This window comes from Myotis myotis, unplaced genomic scaffold, assembly GCF_014108235.1.
Source record: "Myotis myotis isolate mMyoMyo1 unplaced genomic scaffold, mMyoMyo1.p scaffold_m19_p_11, whole genome shotgun sequence".
Taxonomy (NCBI): Eukaryota; Metazoa; Chordata; class Mammalia; order Chiroptera; family Vespertilionidae; genus Myotis; species Myotis myotis.
Genome location: NW_023416315.1, coordinates 68,558,942 through 68,581,441, shown reverse-complemented (window position 1 = coordinate 68,581,441; position 22,500 = coordinate 68,558,942). Strand labels below are relative to the sequence as shown.

Genomic DNA, 22,500 nt, shown 5'->3' with positions numbered 1-22,500 from the left:
CTATGGACTCTATTTCCTATGCTGTACACTACATCCCTGGGCCTTATCTATTTTATCACTGGAAGCTGTCCCTCTATTCCCCTTTACCTTTTTCAGTCATTGCCCCATTTCCCCACCCCAACTCCCAGCAGCCATCACAGTTTGTTCTGTGAATCTGAGTCTGTTTCTGTTTTGTTTGTTTTGGTCTTTAATTCTCTGCAAAAGAGAGAAAATGACTTTTATTTATTGTCAGTTTTTCATGTTCTACAGGATGCCTATTGTATGTGGGAGCAATTATGCGTGCATAATATATTTTTACTATACTGCTTTTCAAATGATAGCTTAAAGTGTTGCTATTTTTAGATGATTTTAATTTTCCTATTTACTCATGTTCTAAAATAAGGTGTAAATGAGTTCTATGGAATTCGAAAATGAATTATAAGTTCTGAGAGTAATATGATATAAGCACCTTTTTCTGACCTGCCCCATGAAAAGGAATTACGTAATTTGCACCACACCAGCTTGGGGAGTTTTATAAAAATGTCCTATTGCTAACTTTTGAGAGTGAATGATAAGCTTTTTTTAAAAACAAGGTTTTAATTTTTTAAAATTGTCTTTGTTTGATTATCTTAATGTTGCCTAAAGAGGGCAGTGTAAACTAACAAAGCACAGTCTACTTTGTACTTGTTATACGCCTTTCTAGGAAGTTAAATAATGGGCATTAATATACAGTGTATGTATAGGTATTGTATGACAAGATGTAAAATGTTAGAACACTTTCTGTAGAGATGCATTTCATTTATTAATGGATTTTATGCAAATTAGTTTATTGGCCAGATGTTTCTTAGAGCAGATTATTTACAGCATGTTTGCTTCAAGTGCCAGTGAGAAAAAAGAGAAATTCAATACCATTAACCACACAGAATACTAGATAATGTTATTGAATTGATCATAAGAATTTTATAATTTGCTTTTATTAAATTTTAAAACATTTTTTAAGTTAACAATGAACATATTTAAATCTAACAGTAAATTAAAAGACAGGCTAGAGTAACATCTTTCAGTATTATTGCATAAAAGTGAATATTATAATCCAGAACATAGACACTAATCCCATTGGGACATTTTTTCTCTTTCATTATTTGTATTTCCTTCAATTGTATGCTGTTCTTTCAGTATAGCAGCAATTAAAAGTTTGTACATTTTGATAGAGAAGTTGTCTAAGTATTCTGACTTGATACTATTTAACATTGCATTACAATTTAAAAACTTAAACTCTATGTGAGAATAAATAATGAACCCATAGGTCACCATATTCACTAGTATTGCCATATATATATATGCCCGGTGCTATGGCTCCAATTATAGTACATTTTAAAAATGTTTATCAGATGCATTTTAGAGGAAAATATCAGGAATCAATCTATTTTTCTGTCTTTCTGGGTAGTGACATCATTGAGATATTCTTGCTAGATTATGCTTTTATGGAAAGACAATATATATAGGGAAATATCAAACCTAGAATTATTGACTAAAACTTAGCAATTTCTCTTCAATAAATCTTACTAAGATTTATCAAGTTATTAAGAGTATGTTTTCCCACTGATGAGGAGAAAACAACATGAATATAGCATCCAACATTATCAAATAACAATTAATGAAGTAAATGAAGTAAAACAAGATTAGGGAAATTTTTGCTTGTTTTTAAAGCTATATCTGTAAAAAAATAATACATAGTATGTCTTATCAAATAAGTGAATATGCCTCTTAGTCAAATGCCTATAGATTAATTCTGAAAATTATAATTTGATTATGTATCTTTAAAGGTAGAATAACTTACAAGACATGTTCCTCAAAATAATATAGGTAAGCCAAATATTAATATCTGCAGTTTATGACTGCATAAACCTAGACCCAGAGATACTAGATTATCTGATCCAGGTCAGTTAGGGAGTTAATACAAAACTGAGACTGAAAACCTGAGTTATTGGTGTCTATGTCTTAGGACTAGGCTTTCAAGATTGTAGATAATAAAATATGTATGTAATGCTTAGTTTGTAAAGCCAGAATTATAATGTTTTATTCTGAAAAGGTACTTTAAAACATTAATCTTAGTTTTTTTATTTTCTAATTGCCTATTAGTAGATTCTTGCCTTATCATTTAGGTAAGTGATATATACAACTGAGCTTATATCAAAATTAATATTTTAGTTTCAACTAGTGAATATAAAAATCAATACAACTAGTTGTCATTATAATATGCAATGTAGTCAGTTGGTTGTGTGCATTGTCCTGTAGTATCTCACCTTGAACAAAATACCTAGGTTTCATAATATGTAATTAATTATTATGGATTTATAATTCTAACTCCTCAATTAAAGGTTTTATTTAAAATCAGACCTCTCAGAAAGCTTAAGAGAAAGTTTGTATACAAGACTATATTTGTGCACATGTGTATGGATAGTGTGTATACATAGTGTGTATGGTATATATGGTAATTTGTTATGCATTTTATGTGTTATGTATCTTATATAGCACATATATGATCATACATATCTCATATGTTGCACATGCATATATAAATGAGATGTATGTATCTATATATGTTTATACGCATATTGTTATGAATATTTGTAGTCATTGAAGACCTGTGTAATTATATAAGCTCACTTTGTATGTAATTAATGTACATCATTGGTTCTCAAACTTTAATGTGAACCAGAATCACCTGGAGGACTTGTTAAACACAGATTTCAGGGCCTTACCCACAGTGTCTTTTTTATTATTATTAATTTTCAGAGAGAGAGCAAATCATTGACTTGTTCCACTTATTTACGCATTCATTGGTTGATTCTCCTCCCCCCTCCCCTCGCTGGTTATTTGTGGGTCTTTTTTAATTCTTTATTGTTGAAAATATTACATATGTCTCCTTTCTCCCCCATTGACCTCTCCCAGCTTGCTCCCGCCCCCCAGCACAGGCCTTCACCCCCCTATTGTCTGTGTCCATTGGTTATGCTTATATGCATGCAAGTCCTTTGGTTGATCTCTTACCACCCTCCTCCCACTTTCCCCTGCCTTCCCTCTGAGGTTTGATGGTCTGTTCGCTGCTTCTATGTCTCTGGATCTATTTTGTCCAGCAGTTTACATTGTTCAATATATACCACAAATGAGTGAGATCAGGCGATACTTATCTTTCTCCGACGGGCTTATTTCGCTTAGCATAGTGCTCTCCAGGTTGACTCTTTTAAAAATGCCCTGATTGGAGACTGAATGCAACCTTGGCATATCAGGACAACGCTCTAACCAACTGAGCTACCCGGCCAGGGCATCACTGAGTTTCAGTAAATGTAGGGGTAGGCCCCAAACTTGCATTTTTAACAAATTTCAGGGGATCCAATGCCACTAAGGGCTGCACTTCGAGAATAACAGACACAGATATATTAACCACCCTTTGTAATTACTAGGTACGAAGAACTTTGCTAAATGGTGGTTTAATTTATTACCCACAGATTTTCCATTTAGACCATGATAGTTACAGCAGAAAAAATGTAAAGACAATAAAATAAGGTGCTTTTGTAAATTTCATAGAGATATTGTAAAGGATTCATCGTCAGATTAATTCATTTTCTAAATGAGCCTTGCCATATACGTAACTGCCAGAGCACATGGTTAACAAAGTAGAAAGTAAAAGTGGGCTTCTCTCACAGAATATTAACTACAGCGCAAGTGTCAATTGACTTACAATATTTCCACTTTTCCATTTTATGATTTTTCGGCACATCCTTGAATTCCACTATTTTTATTTTTTTTAGAAAATACATTTATAAATTGTAAGAACAAACATTTTGGGAAATTTGAGTATCATTTCTATGCCTTGGATCTGTGTGAGCAGATTAAAATTTTGGCCCTTTTCGCATCATCCAGTTACAGAAGGAAGCTATCATTTTACATCTTAAGTTCTCTGCATTAGCTATATTTTGCTTATGAATGTATATCACTCTCAAAATATTTCAATTTTTTTGAATCCCTTTGTCTCATGTCACTAAAGGCAAGGTACTTAGTGTAACAGCACCAGATGTGCCATTTGTGTAGGAAGCAATGGAGACGCTCCTGGAGAAAGTAAATGTAGTTCTTTCTAAACTCCTCCAGGTAGACAGGTAGTGCTGTCAGCATGACATTGTGGTAGAACAGTTCTGTTCAGGCACCTTTGTCTCCCACTGTGCACACCGCAGAGCGGAAGGGACGATGGTGCCTGGCCACTGACCCCCTGGGTTCTCAACCGCCTGTAACAACTTGGAAGGACAGCGCCAGTGGCAGTGATTTTGAAAGTGCTAGAACAAGGACACACCTGCTTGCTCACAAAAATACTCACTTGCCACCTTTTAAAATGAACCCAAGGAGAGAATGTAACCTTTTTCATAATTTACATTGGCATATTTGAAAAGAATTTCTTAGATCTATGTAGTCCTTCCATGCATGTACAGTAGTATTTTTATTTTTGATAGAGAAACATTTGATAAGAAGGATATTCAAAATAACATTTTTAAAGCATCCTGCATTTAAATTTTAAATCGTTGTTATCTTCATGAAGACTTATCTTAATGTAAGAACGGTTGTCCTAAGATTCTCTTTGAATGAAATGATTAACTGCTCCTAATTATTTACCTAACTGCAGGATTAAAAATGATTCTTTTAAAATTAATTTTGGAAAATCAAGATTTTATATGGTGATTCAGTAAGTAGCGCTGTTTTCCTGATTGTTTTATTTCAAAGCCTTCTTATTTTAATGCTTCCATTTTCCGGTTAACAGTCTTCTCAAGGCAGTATTATGCTCACGCTTGCCATAGCTCCGCTACCTGGGAGCCAATCTCTGTTAGAATATTATAGTTCTTCAGGTCTGATTGCCTGCCTTCTTTTTAGATTTTGGTTTACTTAAATTGGCTTATAATCATAAACATTCTTTGCATCATAGAGTCAAAATTTTAAAGGTAAGCAATTATTTGCAATTGTTTATGATTGAAAATAGCAATTATTTGATTGAAAATGTTGTAACTTTCCTTTAAATTTAAATATCAACTCTCTTCATTTTCTCCGACTACAGAGGCCAGTAATAGTAGCCATGAGTCTCGTATTGGTCTAGCTGAGGGGTTGGAATCCGAAAAGAAGGCAGTTATACCCCTTGTGATCGTGTCAGCCCTGACTTTTATCTGTCTAGTGGTTCTTGTGGGTATTCTCATCTATTGGAGGTAAGTTGAGTGTTTTCTTTGGAGATGTATTTCATAAAGCTCAGATTTTTGCCTGTTTTTACCTGAAAGTTTGTCAAAGCACATTCAAATTCTTTTTACTTGAGAGCTACCATTAACTTATCCAGGTACTATGAATGAGATTAATTTTTGAATCCAGAGTCATAATAATGAAAAATTTGATTATTCTTCATACTTCAATCAAACAATGAAAGGTAAAATGGAGGACCTTTGGCTTAAGTTATTATAATGCAGTACTTTTACAGTTATACTTTCATATTTAACATTCAAACCTTAACATAACATTTAACATGATTATAACCTTCTCAGCTTCAATGCTCCTACTGTTATAATTTTTAAAGTTATTACTTAAGAATACATAATTTTTGACATAGTAAAAAGTAGTTTTTTAATTATTGGATTTTGCACAAGATGCATATCAACTGCATACTAAAAAAAATAATACCCCATATATAAAAGTAAAATTCAAGCAATTAAAATATAAATTTAAATTAATGACCATATAAAGACCCATGGTATTTGAAAATATATCATAATTTGCCTTGAGGATGAAATTTTGCTTCATTCCCACCAATAACCTACTAAAATCTTTAAAAGACAGGGAAAATTGTACCCATCATAAGCTTCCCATCCTATAGCAAGATGAACACAAAGCAAATTAGTGAGTTTAACATGGACACAATTAAGTCAGTACAGCTGTTATGATTGTGTCTGTTAGTAAACAAGAACTTCATAATGATAAAGAGAACCAATCTGTAAACGAAGTAAAGGGCTTAGCTTAGTACTTTCTAACTCTGTTTTCAAAGAGCATTTTGTTCAGAAGATCTATAATTAACTCCTTTTTGTTTACAACATTTTGCTATAAATCCATACTACCATTCTTTATGTGTTATCCCAAAGTATATTCTCATTTTATTCAAAAATATTGACTATTTTCCATGTACCTAAGGTAACAACTATGGAAGAATATTTTTAAATGAATGAATGACAGTCAGTTCTCTCAAGAAATTTATGCTCATTGAGGAGAAGTAACTTTCCATGAAAATACATAAAATATTATAAAAGTGCATGCATGGCAGCTGATATCTGTAAAGCTAAAATGGTCTAAAAGAGCTAAAGAGCTAAAGCTAAAAGAGAACAAAGGATCTTGACAGGCCAGAAATGGCAGGCAAATGTAATATAGTGCTCGAGCTGGACGGGATTCAGGTGGAGATAGGCCTGGCCAACGTGGCTCAGTGGTTGAGTGTTGACCTATGAACCAGGAGGTCATGGTCTGATTCCTGGTCAGGGCACATGTGGGGCATACAGGAGGCAGCCTATCAGTGATTCTCTCTCTTCATTGATGTTTCTATCTCTCCCTTCCTCTCTGAAATCAATAAAAATATGTTAATAAAAAAAATTTAGAAAGCCCTCACAAGGCTTTGTAAAAAAAAAAAAAGAAAGAAAAGAAGAAGCAGGTGGAGATAATGATAAAGGAGAAGGGCATTACAGGCAGGAGGCAAGACTGGAAGCAGGATGACTTGAGTATCTGAAGCATGTGGTTGCATTACATTGGTTGGCTATGGTAGAATGTTTTCAAGGCCAACTGTATTTTATACCTGATTTCCTTTCAAAACAGAGTAGACTGCAGAATGTGGAGAACAGATCATGCTTCTGTTATTGTACATGGGTTAGGTGCCTATTTTGTCCACAACATGAATCAAACAAAGCTGCTTTCTTCAGTAAGTTCTGTAGTTGCCAATGACTCTTTTTCCAGAAGATCCCATGCTCTGCAGAGTCCCGAGATCACAGTACAGAATTCATACATGTTTGCTCAACAAGAATTCATATTGTTTTTCTTCCTTCTTACCAACATTGATACCATATTTATTTAAATGACTTATTTATAGCTAATCATATTTCCCCTGCCAAACCAGTTTTTAGACTTATTGGGAATTGGAGTTAAACAAATTTAAAATAAGATGGAAAGCAGGACCTAATTTTACTTCATAGCAAGTAGTGCTAGAACAAAGTTCCAATAAAGATGTCAGATAGTTTATAGTTATAAGATTGAAATAAGTATTATGAGTCTTCTAATCTCTTACTTAATATTTTAAGTTTATTTTCTACAAATCTGAAAATTACTCTTATTTCAATATGATTTGGTATTTCATAGAAAATTAAATTTTGGAGTGTTTTTTTATCTTCAATTAATAATGGGTCATTCCATCTGTATCATGCAGGGAAAAAATATAAAATTACAAGTTGAACAATATTAATTTAACTTTCACCAATAAGATGTCTCTCATTTCCTCACAAATAACACGTGATGTACCTTGAATACAGAGTGCATTAACACTCTGATGGTTTTATGTGTTTTGTTTTTAATATATTTATTGGTTTCAGAGAGAGTAAGGGAGAGGGAGATAGAAACATCAATGATGATAGAGAGTCATTGATTGGCTGCCTCCTGCATGCCCGCTACCAGGGATCGAGCCCGCAACCTGGGCATGTGCCCTTGACCAGAATCGAACCAGGGACCCTTCAGTCTGCAGGCTGATGCTCTTTCCACTGAGCCAAACCAGCTGGGCTTTATGTGTATATTTTATATCTAGCTATCAAATGTTTTGATAAAGTTTGCTACTTTGACTTACCCATTTCAGAACTTGACATAGCTGTTCTACTCACACCCATGTGAAGTTAAATCTCTTTGAAATGTAATCTTTTTTTTTCTTTTTTTTTAAAATATATTTTATTGGTTTTTTACAGAGAGGAAGGGAGAGGGATAGAGAGCTAGAAACATCGATGAGAGAGAAACATCGTTCGGCTGCCTCCTGCACGGGATGTGCCCACAACCAAGGTACATGCCCTTGACTGAATCGAACCCAGGACTTTTCAGTCCAAAGGCCAACGCTCTATCCACTGAGCCAAACTGGTTAGGGCGAAATGTAGTCTTTTAGATCAATAATATAGTAGGGGTGTCATTTGCTAAATTACAAAATGCCAGTGTTAGTACATTCTTCAAGGTTTGTGTCAATTACCCAAATTCCAATGTAGATGCATTTGTGAACAATATAATTCCACTAGTCAATTTGGAAACATTTTAGGCCTTCCTGGAAACTACAGCCTGTGGGAAGGTTAAAAATCATACCAGCCCAGCTGGCATGGCTCAGTAGTTGAGCATCAACCTATGAACCAGGAGGTCATGGTTCCATTCCCGGTCAGGGCACATGCCTAGGTTGCAGGCTCGATCCCCAGTAGGGCACATGCCTAGGTTGCAGGCTCAATCCCCAGCTAATCAATAATTCTCTCTCATTATTGATGTTTCTATCTCTCTCTCTCCCCCTTCTTCTCTGAAATCAATAAAAATATTTTTTAAATCATACCAAGGGTCCCAATGGCCCTTATATGTGTTTCCAAATTTACATATTTAAACATTTTTCTAGCCTAGTTTTTAGGAGAAAAATATAACCCCAGAGTGTTATGCTAAATCCTCTCTTTTGTCTAATTTACCTAACTCAAGGTGGTCCCCTATGTTTTGTGCAAACCTTGAGAGAAAAGATGTTGTAGCAGGAAGACAGAATAAATTAGAGGTGATAAAATTTGGGTCCCTTTCCCAGTTCATCCTGGCATTTGTTTTATGGCCTTGGGCACCTCACTCACCCACCTCAGAATTAGTTTTCTCTTTTTACCATTTGCAGGGAAGTTTCACTAGATTACCGTACAGATTTCAGTCAGCCCTTTTGGGTTTCTGTCATGAATACAGCATGAGGGATGGATAGTGTTTCCTATTTGTATAAGGATCTAAAAAATGGAATAATAATTACAAATGTTGAGTTTTTAATTCTAAATACTTACTGTGATGAAAAGGTGTAAATTGAATAATCAGATTAACGTTGATTGATAGGGCCTATGTCTGCAAGTTTAAAACAGTCATCACTTTTTCATCGTGGCTGAGTGATAATTAGCAGGAGACATAGTGATCAACACTTAGCACATAGACGTGAAGGCAGTCATTACTTATACAGAACAGATGGACTATAGATAGTGTCTTGTCATACATTAAATAATATGCCTGGAAATTATTTTCCAGATGTTTTAAGGTATAATTTACATAAGCCAAGTTGTAAATTTCAAAGATGCAAAATTACTTTGATAAGGAAGATAGTCAAAAAGTTCTTTTTAAAAAGACCAGGGGTAAATTTTTTTAGAGCTTTTTTAGTAGTTAGAATTTTTAAAAAAACGAAACGCCAAAGTTATATTCAACAAAACAGCATTCATTAAAAGCAGTGTAGAAAAGAACTTGCCATAGACACATTGTTTTGACTGGTGGGAGTGGGAAGAAAAGCATTTCGAATTCTCTCTTCATCTTAAATTTAAGTTTGTAGGCCATTGAGGGGAGCTACCACCCCAGAATAGAGGCCTCCCAGTACCGTGCTGCCTTTTAAGTAGAATGTTACTTCCTAGGTAAGATTACCTAGTAGCAATATACAAATGCCCTTCATCCAGAATTTATCCTGCACTATTTTAATATTTCCTACTTACAGGCTTTTTGGTATGATTTTCCTACTTACAAGGTTCTTTTGCTAAAAAAAGTAGAGTTGGTATTTACCCAGATACTACAACGAACAGTAGCAACATGTTAAACGTCAGTACCAATGTGTTTTAATTTATCTTTTCTATTTTATGATATGCTATCTTCTTCCCATTTTCTCAGAGACAAGCTCTTTCTATTTGTCCATCCATTCATCCATCCATGCATTCATCTTTCTCTAGCTGTATACTACACCTCTCCCTCCCAAATGCTTTGAGATTTTTAAGTTACCCCATTTGGGGCTTGGGTAGATAAGAGACTTTAGAATGCAGCTGTAAACTAATTTATGATTGGTAGGTTTACTTGCTCCTGAAAATCCATCTAATCATTCAATTTTTAATGCCTGTTGTATTCCAGGCACTGTATTAAGAGTTGAGTGTATCCCTAGCTGGTTTGGTTCAGTGGATAGAGCATTGGCCTGCGAACTGAAGGGTCCCGGGTTCGATTCCGGTCAAGGTCTCATGCCTGGGTTGCAGGCTCAATCCCCACTGGGGGGCATGCAGGAGGCAGCCAATCAATGATTCTCTCTCATCATTGATGTTTCTATCTCTTCCTTTCCTTCCTCTCTAAAATCAATTTTTTTAAAAAAAGAAAGAGTTGAGTCTACATAATTCCCATCTTTAAATATATATAGCATGGCACAAAATGAATATACTGCAAAGAAATTACTCTAACCACCAATTAAGAAGAGAATTTAAAATAAAATAATGGAGAATAATGTCCAGTGAGGTGATGGTAAGGATTAATTAAGCATATTTTTTAAATCAAGTAAAGGTGACTGTGAATGGACGTTTGCGTTAGGTGCAGGGGGAACAGAGTAACTGAGTGCTAGAGTCTGCTCAGACAGCAAGAGAATGTTTTCCCGGGGAAGATGCCGCTGAGCGGTCTTGAAGGAGGGCAGCGCTTGCCTGGCATATCATAAGAGAGGCATTTGATCAGAAGGAGAACAATGTTTAAAGCTGGGAGGAGAAATACTGAGTTAGGCCAGAAAAGGGCATGTTCAATGATCTGTAACTTGTTAGCATTATTAGAGTAGAAATGTCAAAAAAGGTGAGGACCATGGGTAGATAGGGTATACATATTGTAAGATACTGGGTACCATAATCTGAAAATCTGTAACATACAGAACTAGAGCCAGTGTGTTAACGGAATAGAGAGACTGAGTTTTGGGTTGATACAAGAACAATTTCAACAGTAAGAGGCACAACAGTGGGACAGGAAGGCCTCCCCTTTGGTACCATTTGGAGACACTTAGAAGGGAATGAGCTTTGAAGTAGTGTGAGAAAAAAATAGCGAGCAACTAAAGATGGTAAAAAGAAGTGAGCTCCTTGTTACTGAAGGCATTCAGACTGGGCCTTCTTTATGTGTCAAAGATGCTATAGAAGAGATTCTTGTATCAGCTGCTATATTGCACTGTCTCTTCATGCATTTTATAGCTTTAAGATTCATTGAAAAGTGAATACAAACCCTTTTACCTGCTTGTGTAACCTTATTTTAGAGGAATGAAAGAGACTGTACTCCGTGATCTTAAAAGCAAGTATCTAACCCAGTTTCAGAATATGCTACATCTGTGGTTGCAAAGATAAGCCAAATTTTCCCTGTGGTTTCTGCTCCAGTCTGCTTTCAATTCTATTCAAATGTGGTATTTCAATAGGATGGTTTTTTTATTGATTGATTGGCTGGTTGGTTGGTTGATTTGAGAGAGAGAAACATCAATTTGTTGTTCCACTTTTTTACGCATTCATTGGTTGCTCCTTGCATGTGCTCTGACCAGGGATTGAGCCCAAAACCTTGGTGTATCTGGGAAATCTTCTAACCAACTGAGCTATCCGGCTAGGGATAGAGGATGGTTGCTTTATCATGAGACCTACTAGAGGCCCGGAGCACGGATTCGTGCACCGCTGGGGTCCCTCGGCCTGACCTGCAGGGATCAGGTTGAAACCAGCTCTCCTACATCCCCCGAGGCGTCCTGGATTGGGATAAGGTGCAGGCAAGGCCAAGGGACCCCACCAGTGCACAATCAGGGCTGGGGAGGGACTGTGGGAGGGCTCTAGGGCGTGTCCAGCCTGTCTCGCCCAGTCCCGATCTGCCAGACCCCAGCAGCAAGCTAACTTACAGGTCAGAGCATCTGCTCCCTGGTAGTCAGTGCACATCATAGCAACTGGTCGAATGGTTGAACGAATAGTCAGATACTTAGCATATTAGGCTTTTATTATATAGGCTGGCCCTCATCCCTCCATTCTTCATTGATCTGCCATATCTACTGCACTTTCCAGATGTGAACAGGATCCCTTTGTCATTTGATTCTACATCCACTCATCTTCCTCTTGCACCATCTGCTCGCTTTTGAAGCCATTCTTGTGTTCTCTCCATTATCTATGTTCTCACAGGTTTCATTATCAAAGACTTATAGCATTGCAGCAGAGGGCTAGGTTTTGCTATGCACATCGTTGCTTTTGTATTTTTTTTCTTGTGACATGAAGGTTACAAATAAACTATATAATGTTATGTAACTCATACGGATAGCAGTGAATTCATTGAACAAATATCTGAGGGCACCTGCACATGCCAGAGCTGTTCTTAGCACTGAGGACTGACACTGCACTGATTAAGACAAAGTACTTTGCCTTAGTGGAACTTACATTCTGATGAGGGGGGACCAGCTAAAAACATATAAGGCAAATGAACAGGTACATAAATAAGGTATCACGCAGTGCTAAGTGCCATAAAGCAAACAAAGGGCAGAGAATAGTAACTTGGTGGGCTAGGCTGGTATTTTTAGCTAGCATGGTCAAAGAAGGACTCTCAGAGGAAGTGGCTTTTGCACCGATGTAAAACTGATGGGGAAGAGGAAGGTGGCCAGAGGGAACGGCAAGAGCCAAGGGCTTGAGATGGTACTAACAGGGCCTCCTCCAGGGAGAAAGAGAGGAGCCATGAGGACTAGAGCCCATTGGGTAAGGGAAGGAGTTAAAGGAGATGAGAGAGTTGAAGTAGGTAAGGGACCAAATCATGAAGGGTCTTTAGTCTTTCCTGAAATAATTGAAAACCATTCTATTGGGAAGCCATTGAAGAATTTATGCAGAGGACTGATTGCTGAAAAAATGTAGGTGTGGCCCTAACCTGTTTGGCTCAGTGGATAGAGCATTGGCCTGCAAACTGAAAGGTCCCAGGTTCAATTCAAGGGCATGTACCTTGGTTGCAGGCACATCCCCAGTAGGAGGTGTGCAGGAGGCAGCTGATCGATGTTTCTCTCTCATCAATGTTTCTCTCTATGTCTCTCCCTTCCTCTCTGTAAAAAATCAATAAAAAATATTTTTTAAAAATTTTAAAAGATGTAGGTGTGTCATGGAAGAACAAATGTTATGTTAGAGTTTTTTAGGATAAATATCTAGTAGCTTGAAGCTTTTAAGTGGAAAATGAGATTGGCATTTATTCAAAATAAACTTAACCACTCATGAATAATACTTCAAATAAATTAAATGACCCACATCAAAGAGTGTCATTAGCAGTTTTAATTATCTAAATTTTTAAATTAAGCATGTTTTGCATTCATTTATAGCAGCAGTTGGTTCTTTGCTCTTCTCAGTAGTTTGTAGTGTGTTCTTACCAGATGTTACTCTTATTATCTGAATGGAAATAGATGCAAGTGACATTGTAGGTTATAGTTATCGTTGATTCCAAATATGTTTATTCTCAAAACCTTCATCAACAAGGCTAGCATCTGTTGGGAAGAAAATCACCCCTGTTTTTGGTTACAGCTCATTATTTCCTCACTTTGTTCTGTCATCATTGCGTTATCATACAGTATAAAGCTGACTTCTTTTTTCATCAAAATGTTACCACTGTGGAATTTTGTTTCCACACAATCATAGCTTGCTGCCTTTTGCTAGCGGCTGAAGGGGCTCGGACAGGCCTGGTCACTGAAATGTTGAGTGAAAATAGCTTTGGACAGGCTCTTTTCCACTGTGGTCCTATCCAAGGTACAAACAGTGGAAGAATAACTAGGGTGTTAAGACATTCGACCTCTGCAAAGCTACCACTTCAGCTATAACTTCAAATACCATCTCTGCTTTCGGCAAGTCTGATACCCACTTGCTCTTCTGCATCTGGGACATAAAACTGAGATAAATTTGGAGGCCATAAACTGCTTCAACACTTTGTGTTTTATAAGAATTGATACAGATTTCCCCTTATGTTTTGTTTCTGAAGATTTCTGTCATGACTTTTAAGCAGGTCAGAAATCGTCTCATTCTCTGAGGCAGCTGGTAGTTTAAATTGCTTTCTTTCCCTTCCAGGAAGTGTTTCCAGACTGCACACTTTTACTTGGAAGACAGTACTTCCCCCAGAGTAATATCCACACCTCCAACACCTGTCTTTCCAGTTTCAGGTAATAGCTTAACGTATGACCATGCGTAGCTGGTTGGTGTTGAATGCAAAGCAAAATGCTGGAAGGGTTGTCCTTATTGTACTTTACAAATGCCTATAATATACTTTAGTAAACATCTGTGTTGCCCAAAATATGTATTACATCATGTATCAGGCATCCAGTTGTATAACTTGTTCTCAGAAATTTTGAACATTCTTAGCCATACACAGGATGTGGGAAAATAGCTTATAATCGTTCAGATGTACTATGTTAAAGAACATAAGCACTTATAGCAATAACATATTAGTTAAGAATAATGCTGAGTTTGGGTCCTTTCAGCTTCTTTAGTGGAAACCTAAACTACAAAAATGGACTAAACCAATGCAATAGGGTGGATAGGACAAAATAACAAAAATGAGGAGAATCTTGCCCTAACCAGTTTGGCTCAGTGGATAGAGCATCGGCCTGTGGACTCAAGGGTCCCAGGTTCGATTCCAGTCAAGGGCATGTATCTTGGTTGCGGGCACATCCCCAGTGGGGAGTGTGCAGAAGGCAGCTGATTGATGTTTCTCTCTCATCGATGTTTCTAACTCTCTATCCCTCTCCCTTGCTCTCTGTAAAAAATAAATAAAGTATATTTTTTTAAAAAAAATGAGGAGAATCTTTAGTTCTTTCTGATCATCTGCATTTATGGGGGAAAAGGTTTCTTAACTATGTTAGAAAAAAAGTCAACTATTTTTATCAGAATTTGCCTGATTAACACTATGCAAGAATCAGCCAGTGTCATTTAAGTCACCCATTGACCATAGAGTTCACACTATGACTACATTCCCAGACACTTATTTTATTACCATTGTACAACCTCTCAGCATGAAAGAGATAACAAAAAAGGAATTGTCTAGAAATGTGTGGCCTATGGAGGAAGCACAGATAAAAGGTGAGATAAGGCCATGGACAGTCACCAAATCAGGGAAAACAAAAGGAAAATTTCATCCACGTGGCCATTTTACAGAAGCCTCCTTTTAAATTTTCTGGTACTGCATATATTACTGCTAAAGACACAAGTTCTACCTGATATTACCTTCTGAAATCTCAGGATTTAAAAAATAAAAGGAAAAAAGAGAAGCATTTTCTTTGTAACTTTTAACAAGCATAGGAGTCAGACATCTCCGACTGTTTTTCCTCTTTCATTAACTCTATGTCTTTAATCCGCTACTGTCTCATTTCTGTTTAACTCTTTGTATTAAACTACTGTGTATTTATGTTAGGACAGCACCATTTCTCATGAACATATAAGGGATTTGTGACTTTCAGTTCTGTTATCTATTGCATTTTGATTCCCTTCACTTTCAAACTTACCTCTTCTACATATCCTGTTAGCCTGGGTATGCAAATTAGCCATAATATTATCCAAAGTCCAGCATAGGTTATCATTAGCAATATAAAAAATAAATCCAAAATCAGGATCTTGTTCAGGAAAGCCAAAATCCCTGTTCTGCTTCTCAAAATAGTGATCAAGGGCATCTCCTCTTTTTTCCCTGCTCAGCTCTCAAAAATGCACTCCTGATCACCCAAGTGTGTGCATTTTCATATAAAATCAGAAAATAAAAAGATATTTGGGTCTCACTTGCAGACCAATTCATAAAAGCAATTAGCAAAATAACTTAATTGTAAATAAAAAGTAGTCAGTTTGCTTGTGCGAAGAGGTTACCTGTACAGGATAGCATCAGTGGATTGGAAGGACCTTTAGTAAAGAACCAACAATTTTGATGTGACAAATTATTTCTGTTTCCTTATCTGCTTATAAAAGCTACTTGCAGGCAAGACCCTCCAGTAGGTGTGAAGGTGGAATTACATCTTTGTCTAGAGTTTCTTAAGCTTAACTGGCTAATTCCATGTTAGTATTCAGGTATACTCATCTAAGAGAAAGAACAGATGGATTCTAATTTTTTTTTAACCAACCAATTCTTGGTAATTGAGGCTTAAAAATATTAAATGGCCTGGATGCTTGAACAGCTGTTGATGTAAATAACTGTTTCCAGTGAAATGTGTTTGATGTTTCCTTGTCAGAGAAATCACTTGTGAAATTGCATGCTGTGAACTAGTAATATGTTTAATCTAAGAAAGTCTTTCCAGGAATAAAAATAGAGCCAGTTGAAATAATTTGGCCTCTTCACAATTAACTCACAGATACGATGAGTTTGTTTCCATAGCATATTTTCAAGTTAAAATTCTTGAAACACTAAAGATTAAAAGTCCCCAAAATTTTTGACATCATTTTTAATGAACAGTCTACATATAAGTCTTCTCTATTACATATAAAATAAAGGAAAAATGTTTTCAACTGTAAAAAAATCTTACTATTTAACTGTAAGACATTGAGCTATACCATTTTTTAAAAACTGAAATTGCACTATATATCATGTCCATGATAAAATTGAAAGTATATTGTTTCTGCATTTTTCCCTAGAATTTACATGCAACTCCTACTCATGTTAAAGAAAGTTAGCCATAAAGAGTTGCAGTTCACTGATAAAAAGTGAGGCTTTGGTGGCATTTATAATTTAACATTGAAAATGAACTCTTTTCTCTTTGGAATATAAAAGGAAAAGAGATTCTTGATCTAGTCAGAATTCTAAAATGGAGATTATGATTAATAGTAAATATAGAGAAAATTGGTAATTGTTGCTAAATGTTTCATTGGGGTTATAAGAATAACTGAATTTTGAAGTTGTTTTAGAAGAAGCCATCTAATAAATCTTTATAATGGGAGCACATTCATGTAAGTTGAATTATCCTTTCCAACCTCATTTTTTTTTTTATTCACTTAGATGATGTTGGAGCAATTCCAATAAAGCACTTTCCAAAGCATGTTGCAGACTTACATGCAAGTAGTGGGTTTACTGAAGAATTCGAGGTATGATTTTACTACGTCTATGTTAAGTAATATGGAAAATAGCAAATTTAAATGATTCAGCAGTAGACTATTTTTGACCTAATGACATTGAAACCATTTTGACTTCTGGTGAGAATATTAGTTCCATATATGTGTTTAGGAGATGTGGTATGGTTATCATATAATTTAGATAATTGGTTTTCCATTTTAAAAAGCCATGTCATGCTAGTGGAAACATTTTTAAAAAACATAGTTAATACTAGCACATAAAATACAGAACTCTAGCATTCTTTTTAAAAGTAATAGGCATTAGTAACACTGATTCCTTTTAATTTTCTAAATTACATAAATTACCCTAAATGGCTAAATTTCATGCTTCTCAGCCAAAGTATATACAAATGGTTAATTATAAATATCACAGCACTGTAAATGCAGAAGCACTTATTATACAGGTATAAAAAATATTATACAAAGGAACATCCCAATTTCTAAAAAATAAATATACATTTCTAAGAAGCATTTAAAATTTACAATCAATGGAAATTTTTCTAGTAACATCCCTTAGAATACTTGTGATGAGGCAGATAAATTTGCTGTGAATTGATCATGGCCCATTGAACTATCAGTTTACAGATTTTTCAAAATAGGGTCACTTTTTGTACTAGGTGACTCTACATTCAGCCTTCACCCAACCCTAGAAGTTATTTGCTTTTATTTACATTGATGATGAAATCAGTTTCCATAGAAGTGAATTAATAACTAAAATAGCAGGACTGGGATTCAAACCTAGGTCTGTGATTTTAAAGTTCATGTCCTTTCCATTCCAGAAAGCTAGGGATCTTCAGCCCCACCTCCCCACTCTCTTCCCCCACCACCCCTAACCCCCTCTAGGAAGCATTATGTGGCTTTTCTGTCTCCCTCCTGAATATCCAAGTGCTCTAAGGACCTTTTTTTAAAATATACATTTTTATTGATTTGAGAGAGGAAAGGATAGGGGGAGGGGGAGAGAGAGAGAGAGAGAGAGAGAGAGACATCAATGGTGAGAGATAATCATTGACCGGCTGCCTCCTGCACACCTCACACTGGGGATCCAACCCAAAACCCGGGCATGTGCCCTGACCGGGAATAGAACTGTGGCCTCCTAGTTCATAGGTCGGCGCTCAACCACTGAGCCACACCTGCCGGGCTAAGGACCTCTCTCTTTAAAGCACTTTCAGCTCTGCTCCTGATCAGAGGGTGTGCCACTCTCTCCATTGCACCCAGCAATCCCAGGAGTCACGCCAACCAAGGTGCATTTAGGGAAGGAAGATGCCACAGATGAGAAAGCTTTACGAAATCAAAAGAAATAGAAATGAAAAGTAATGTAGTTTCATTAAATTTAAAATAGGCAATTCACCAAATCTTAAAAAAACCCAAGCCATAGCGACTTTGAATAAGAAATCAGTGTGAGATAATGACTAAGTAAAGCGGAATAATATAAAGAATTACATATTTAAAACGTCAAATTAATTGCTCTTATTTAACAGAGGTTACTGAGTGGTCTGATTTTAACTCATAGAAACTACCAGGCTCACCTCAAACAAAATCATAATTGAAAGTGGGAGAATAGCCGAAACCGGTTTGGCTCAGTGGATAGAGCGTCAGCCTGCGGACTGGGGGGTCCCAGGTTCGATTCCGGTCAAGGGCATGTGCCTGGGTTGCGGGCACATCCCCAGTGGGGGATGTGCAGGAGGCAGCTGATCGATGTTTCTCTCTCATCGATGTTTCTGGCTCTCTGTCTCTCTCCTTTCCTCTCTGTAAAAAATCAATAAAATATATTTAAAAAAAAAAAAAAAAAAAAAAAAAAAAAAGAAAGTGGGAGAATGTGCCAAGGATAGGTCTGATTTTCCGAATGTTAAAAACCATCAGGAAAAATAAACAATTTATAATAAAGTTGCTGATAGCATATGGGCAAAAGCAAATTTATCACTTTCACAACTATAAAATCATTTTGAATATTACTATGCTATTTGTAATAATGAAATTAATAACCTCAGAATGTGTTTTTAATTCCATTGCTTTTAACTCACAGTTTGATTCAAGAAAGAAAACTTTTCATTAACTTAATAATTAGCTTAGTAACTAATAATGCTATACCTTTTAAATATTAGATTGTTTTTAAACCTAGAGTCAGAATGACTTGCTGCAAAGAGACATTAAAAGCTTACTTGGAGAGAGACTGGGCCATTTGTGATTAATCAGGTTCATATTTGGGTTTTATACTTTCTCAAAAAAGTGTAAGGCTTTTATGTCATTATTTTAATATTAAGTAATTATTAATTCCAAACTAATATAGTTAGAAAATATCTCTGAAAAATATTTTAGCTCCTTTTTAAAGATAATTGTCAGAAGTAATTTTCTATACCCATTAAAGATTAAATTAAAAAGAGGTCAGTGTATAGAAAGTAATGCTATCTAAATTTTTGTTTCAAAATGACCTAGAATATATGATAAAAAGGTTTTGGTGATTTTTAATATTTTGTAACCCTAAATCTATTTCAAACCACCTAATAGGAAGTGTTTTATTCTTTAAAATTACTCAAATAAAAATATGTATCACTAATTCACAGTTTCAAATAGTGCTACAGTGATCAAATAGCATTATATTTGGATATTAGCAAATCTACCTAATATGACAAAATGTGTCATCAAATAGATGGCTTTCTCATCTGAATTTTTAAAAAACCATCATATTATTTTACCACTGTCCTTTTTAAAAATGTTAATTTTTCCTTTCACATAATTTTAAAGTTCCAAATTGTTAGAAATTTTGATTTGCATGTAACTGTTTGAAACATTCTGTTTTGTATTTGACAAATGTATTTATTGCATGATCATAGTTTTCCATTGTAAACCTAATATGAACACTTTTTTTTCTCATTTGTCGTGTGCTGTGGAATTTGATTTCTTTACTTTTTTGGCATTCATTCCCTCATTAGACACTGAAAGAGTTTTATCAGGTAAGGCATTATTTCACTGCATTTTCTCTTAGCCAAGAAATAGTTGTAACATGCTAAAATTTTTTTGGATAGACTATTTTGTTTGTTTTGTCTTCATTATATTTTAAGGCCCTTTGTCTGAAAGGACACGTGTGAAAATGTTGCACATACGATTTCTTTACAGGAAGTGCAGAGCTGTACTGTTGACTTAGGTATCACAGCAGACAGCTCCAATCACCCAGACAACAAGCACAAGAACCGCTACGTAAATATCGTTGCCTGTAAGTATGTCCTTCACTCAGCTCTGACTTGGCTACCATTGTCATTGCTATGCCCTTAAACAATGTCCTCAAGTCTTCTCAGCAGACCTGTGGTCACTGTTACAAAGCCTTTATGTCAGGGAATAACACATGTGTTATCAGTGGTTCTCAACCTTCTGGCCCTTTAAATACAGTTCCTCATGTTGTGACCCAACCATAAAATTACTTTTGTTGCTACTTCATAACTGTAATGTTGCTACTGTTATGAATAGTAATGTAAATATCTGATATGCAGAATGGTCTTAGGCGACCCCTGTGAAAGGGTCGTTCGGCCGCCAAAGGGGTCACGACCCACAGGTTGAGAATCACTGTGTTAGATAATACAGCGCATTGTATCACTCCAGTTTAAATGCATTTTGCCATTAATGACATCTGTTTCTTTTATTTTTAAAAATTTACCTTTATTGTTGAAAGTATTACAGTTGTCCCCTTTTTGCCCCCATTGACCACCCTCCCTACCTCTTCCCCTCCCCACGCCTTCACAGCGCTGTTGTCTGTGTCCATGGGCTGTGCATATATGCATATAAGTTCTTTGGTTAATCCCTTCCCGCCCCCCACTTCCCTGTTCTTTTTAAATAAAACAAACTCATTTTAATCCAGCTCTTTCTTCAGGTCCCATTGACTATAAATCTGTTCTTGTGGTTTCTGTCATTATTTATATTCCATGGTCCTATTTGCATTTGAGATCTATTTACTATTATGTGAATTTATTAACCAAGTCATATTTTCTTTGGACTTTATTTTTCCTTCCACTCTTTCCTCCCTCTCTTGCCATTCCTCCTGGGGTCTTATAAAGGGTTAGTTGGATTCCTTCTTTCCCTTTAATTTCTAAGTTGTGTTTCTCTTTTTCTTCTCAATAGCTTTTTCCCTTAATGCAAGTTTACCTTTTTTTCCTATAAAATTACCGTCTTCTGTGTGTGTTTTTTTAATTGAAGTATAATTGACATATACAACATTATATTAGTTTTAGGTGTACAACATAAAGATGCAACATGTATATATATATCACCTCTTGTTTCTATCTCTTCCCTCTGATTTCCTTCTGTATTCCCTCCCCTCCATCTCTTTCAGTCCATCTTCATCCCCCTTCCTGAATCTCTACTTACATTCTTCCTTATATATTCCGTGTGCTCCCCTAGACCCCTATGAACATGGTATTACGAGCCTGGTTATTTAAATACTGGTTCCAGTCCAGCTTCTGGAGGCCAATGGAACTGCACTCGCCTCCCTTTCGTTATTACATTTTTTTCTAAATAGTTTGCATAGATGCTGCCTGTCTTTCCAGGGGGCTTACACCAATGTTTATTTTTTTAGTAGAAGGTTCCCCTTCATGTTTGTCTTCCTCAACTGAAGCAACTGTCTGGCTGCACAAAAAACTCAGCTGCTTCTTGGAGAGGGTGAAGTTGTTAAACTCTTCCCTCTACCAGCTAAATAGGAGATACCCAACAGGTAACTAAGAAGAAGATGGAGATTAACATTTGTTGAACAACTCCTATGTGCCTGGCACTGTAAAAACATCATTTTGTTTAGCCTGAGCCGGTTTGGATGGATAGAGTGTCAGCCTGTGGACTGAAGAGTCCCGGGTTCGATTCCATTCAAGGGCACGCACCTTGGTTGCAGACTCCTCCCAGGCCCAGGCCCTGGTCAGGGCGTGTGCAGGAAGCAACCAGTTGATGTGTTTCTCTCACATCGATATTTCTGTCTTTCCCTCTCCCTTTCAATGGAAAAATATCCTCAGGTGAGGATTAAACACACACACACAACATTATTTTGTTTAATTCCTGAAACAATTTGGCAAGATAGGTAACTAACAGTCCTGCTTTAGAGATGGAGAAAAACAACTCAGAAAAGTTAGCCAGGAACATCCAGCAAAATATATTAGAACAAAAATACAAAAATTGGTGAACCTGGCCTCTCACCGCTCATTCTATTACCATACATCATTTCTGCTTATATCCCTGCACCTGTGTGAGCAGCTGTCGTCACAGAAGCATTAATATCACTGAATATCTCTATCTTGTCACGGTTTGGTCTGTACTCACTTCTTTACCCTTGAAAAGAATAGTCTGCCCTGGGAAACTCCCATGTTTTCTTCCTGTAATATTTTTCTTTCTTATTCTTAGT

At 36.1% G+C, this 22,500-nt stretch overlaps 1 protein-coding gene across 5 annotated transcripts in view; it reads left to right on the top strand.

Moving 5' to 3' along the window:
* PTPRZ1 (protein tyrosine phosphatase receptor type Z1) overlaps positions 1–22,500 on the top strand; it is a 181,472-nt gene that overhangs the window by 136,915 nt on the left and 22,057 nt on the right. For 3 of the 5 annotated variants that reach the window (XM_036328839.1, XM_036328842.1, XM_036328841.1), the window contains 5 exons: positions 5,081–5,225; positions 14,112–14,203; positions 17,014–17,099; positions 20,057–20,077; positions 20,241–20,337. In XM_036328839.1, the coding sequence (XP_036184732.1) occupies positions 5,081–5,225; positions 14,112–14,203; positions 17,014–17,099; positions 20,057–20,077; positions 20,241–20,337 (441 nt within the window). The remainder of the gene's footprint in view (positions 1–5,080; positions 5,226–14,111; positions 14,204–17,013; positions 17,100–20,056; positions 20,078–20,240; positions 20,338–22,500) is intronic. The other 2 variants (XM_036328840.1, XM_036328843.1) reach the window with 1 other exon arrangement.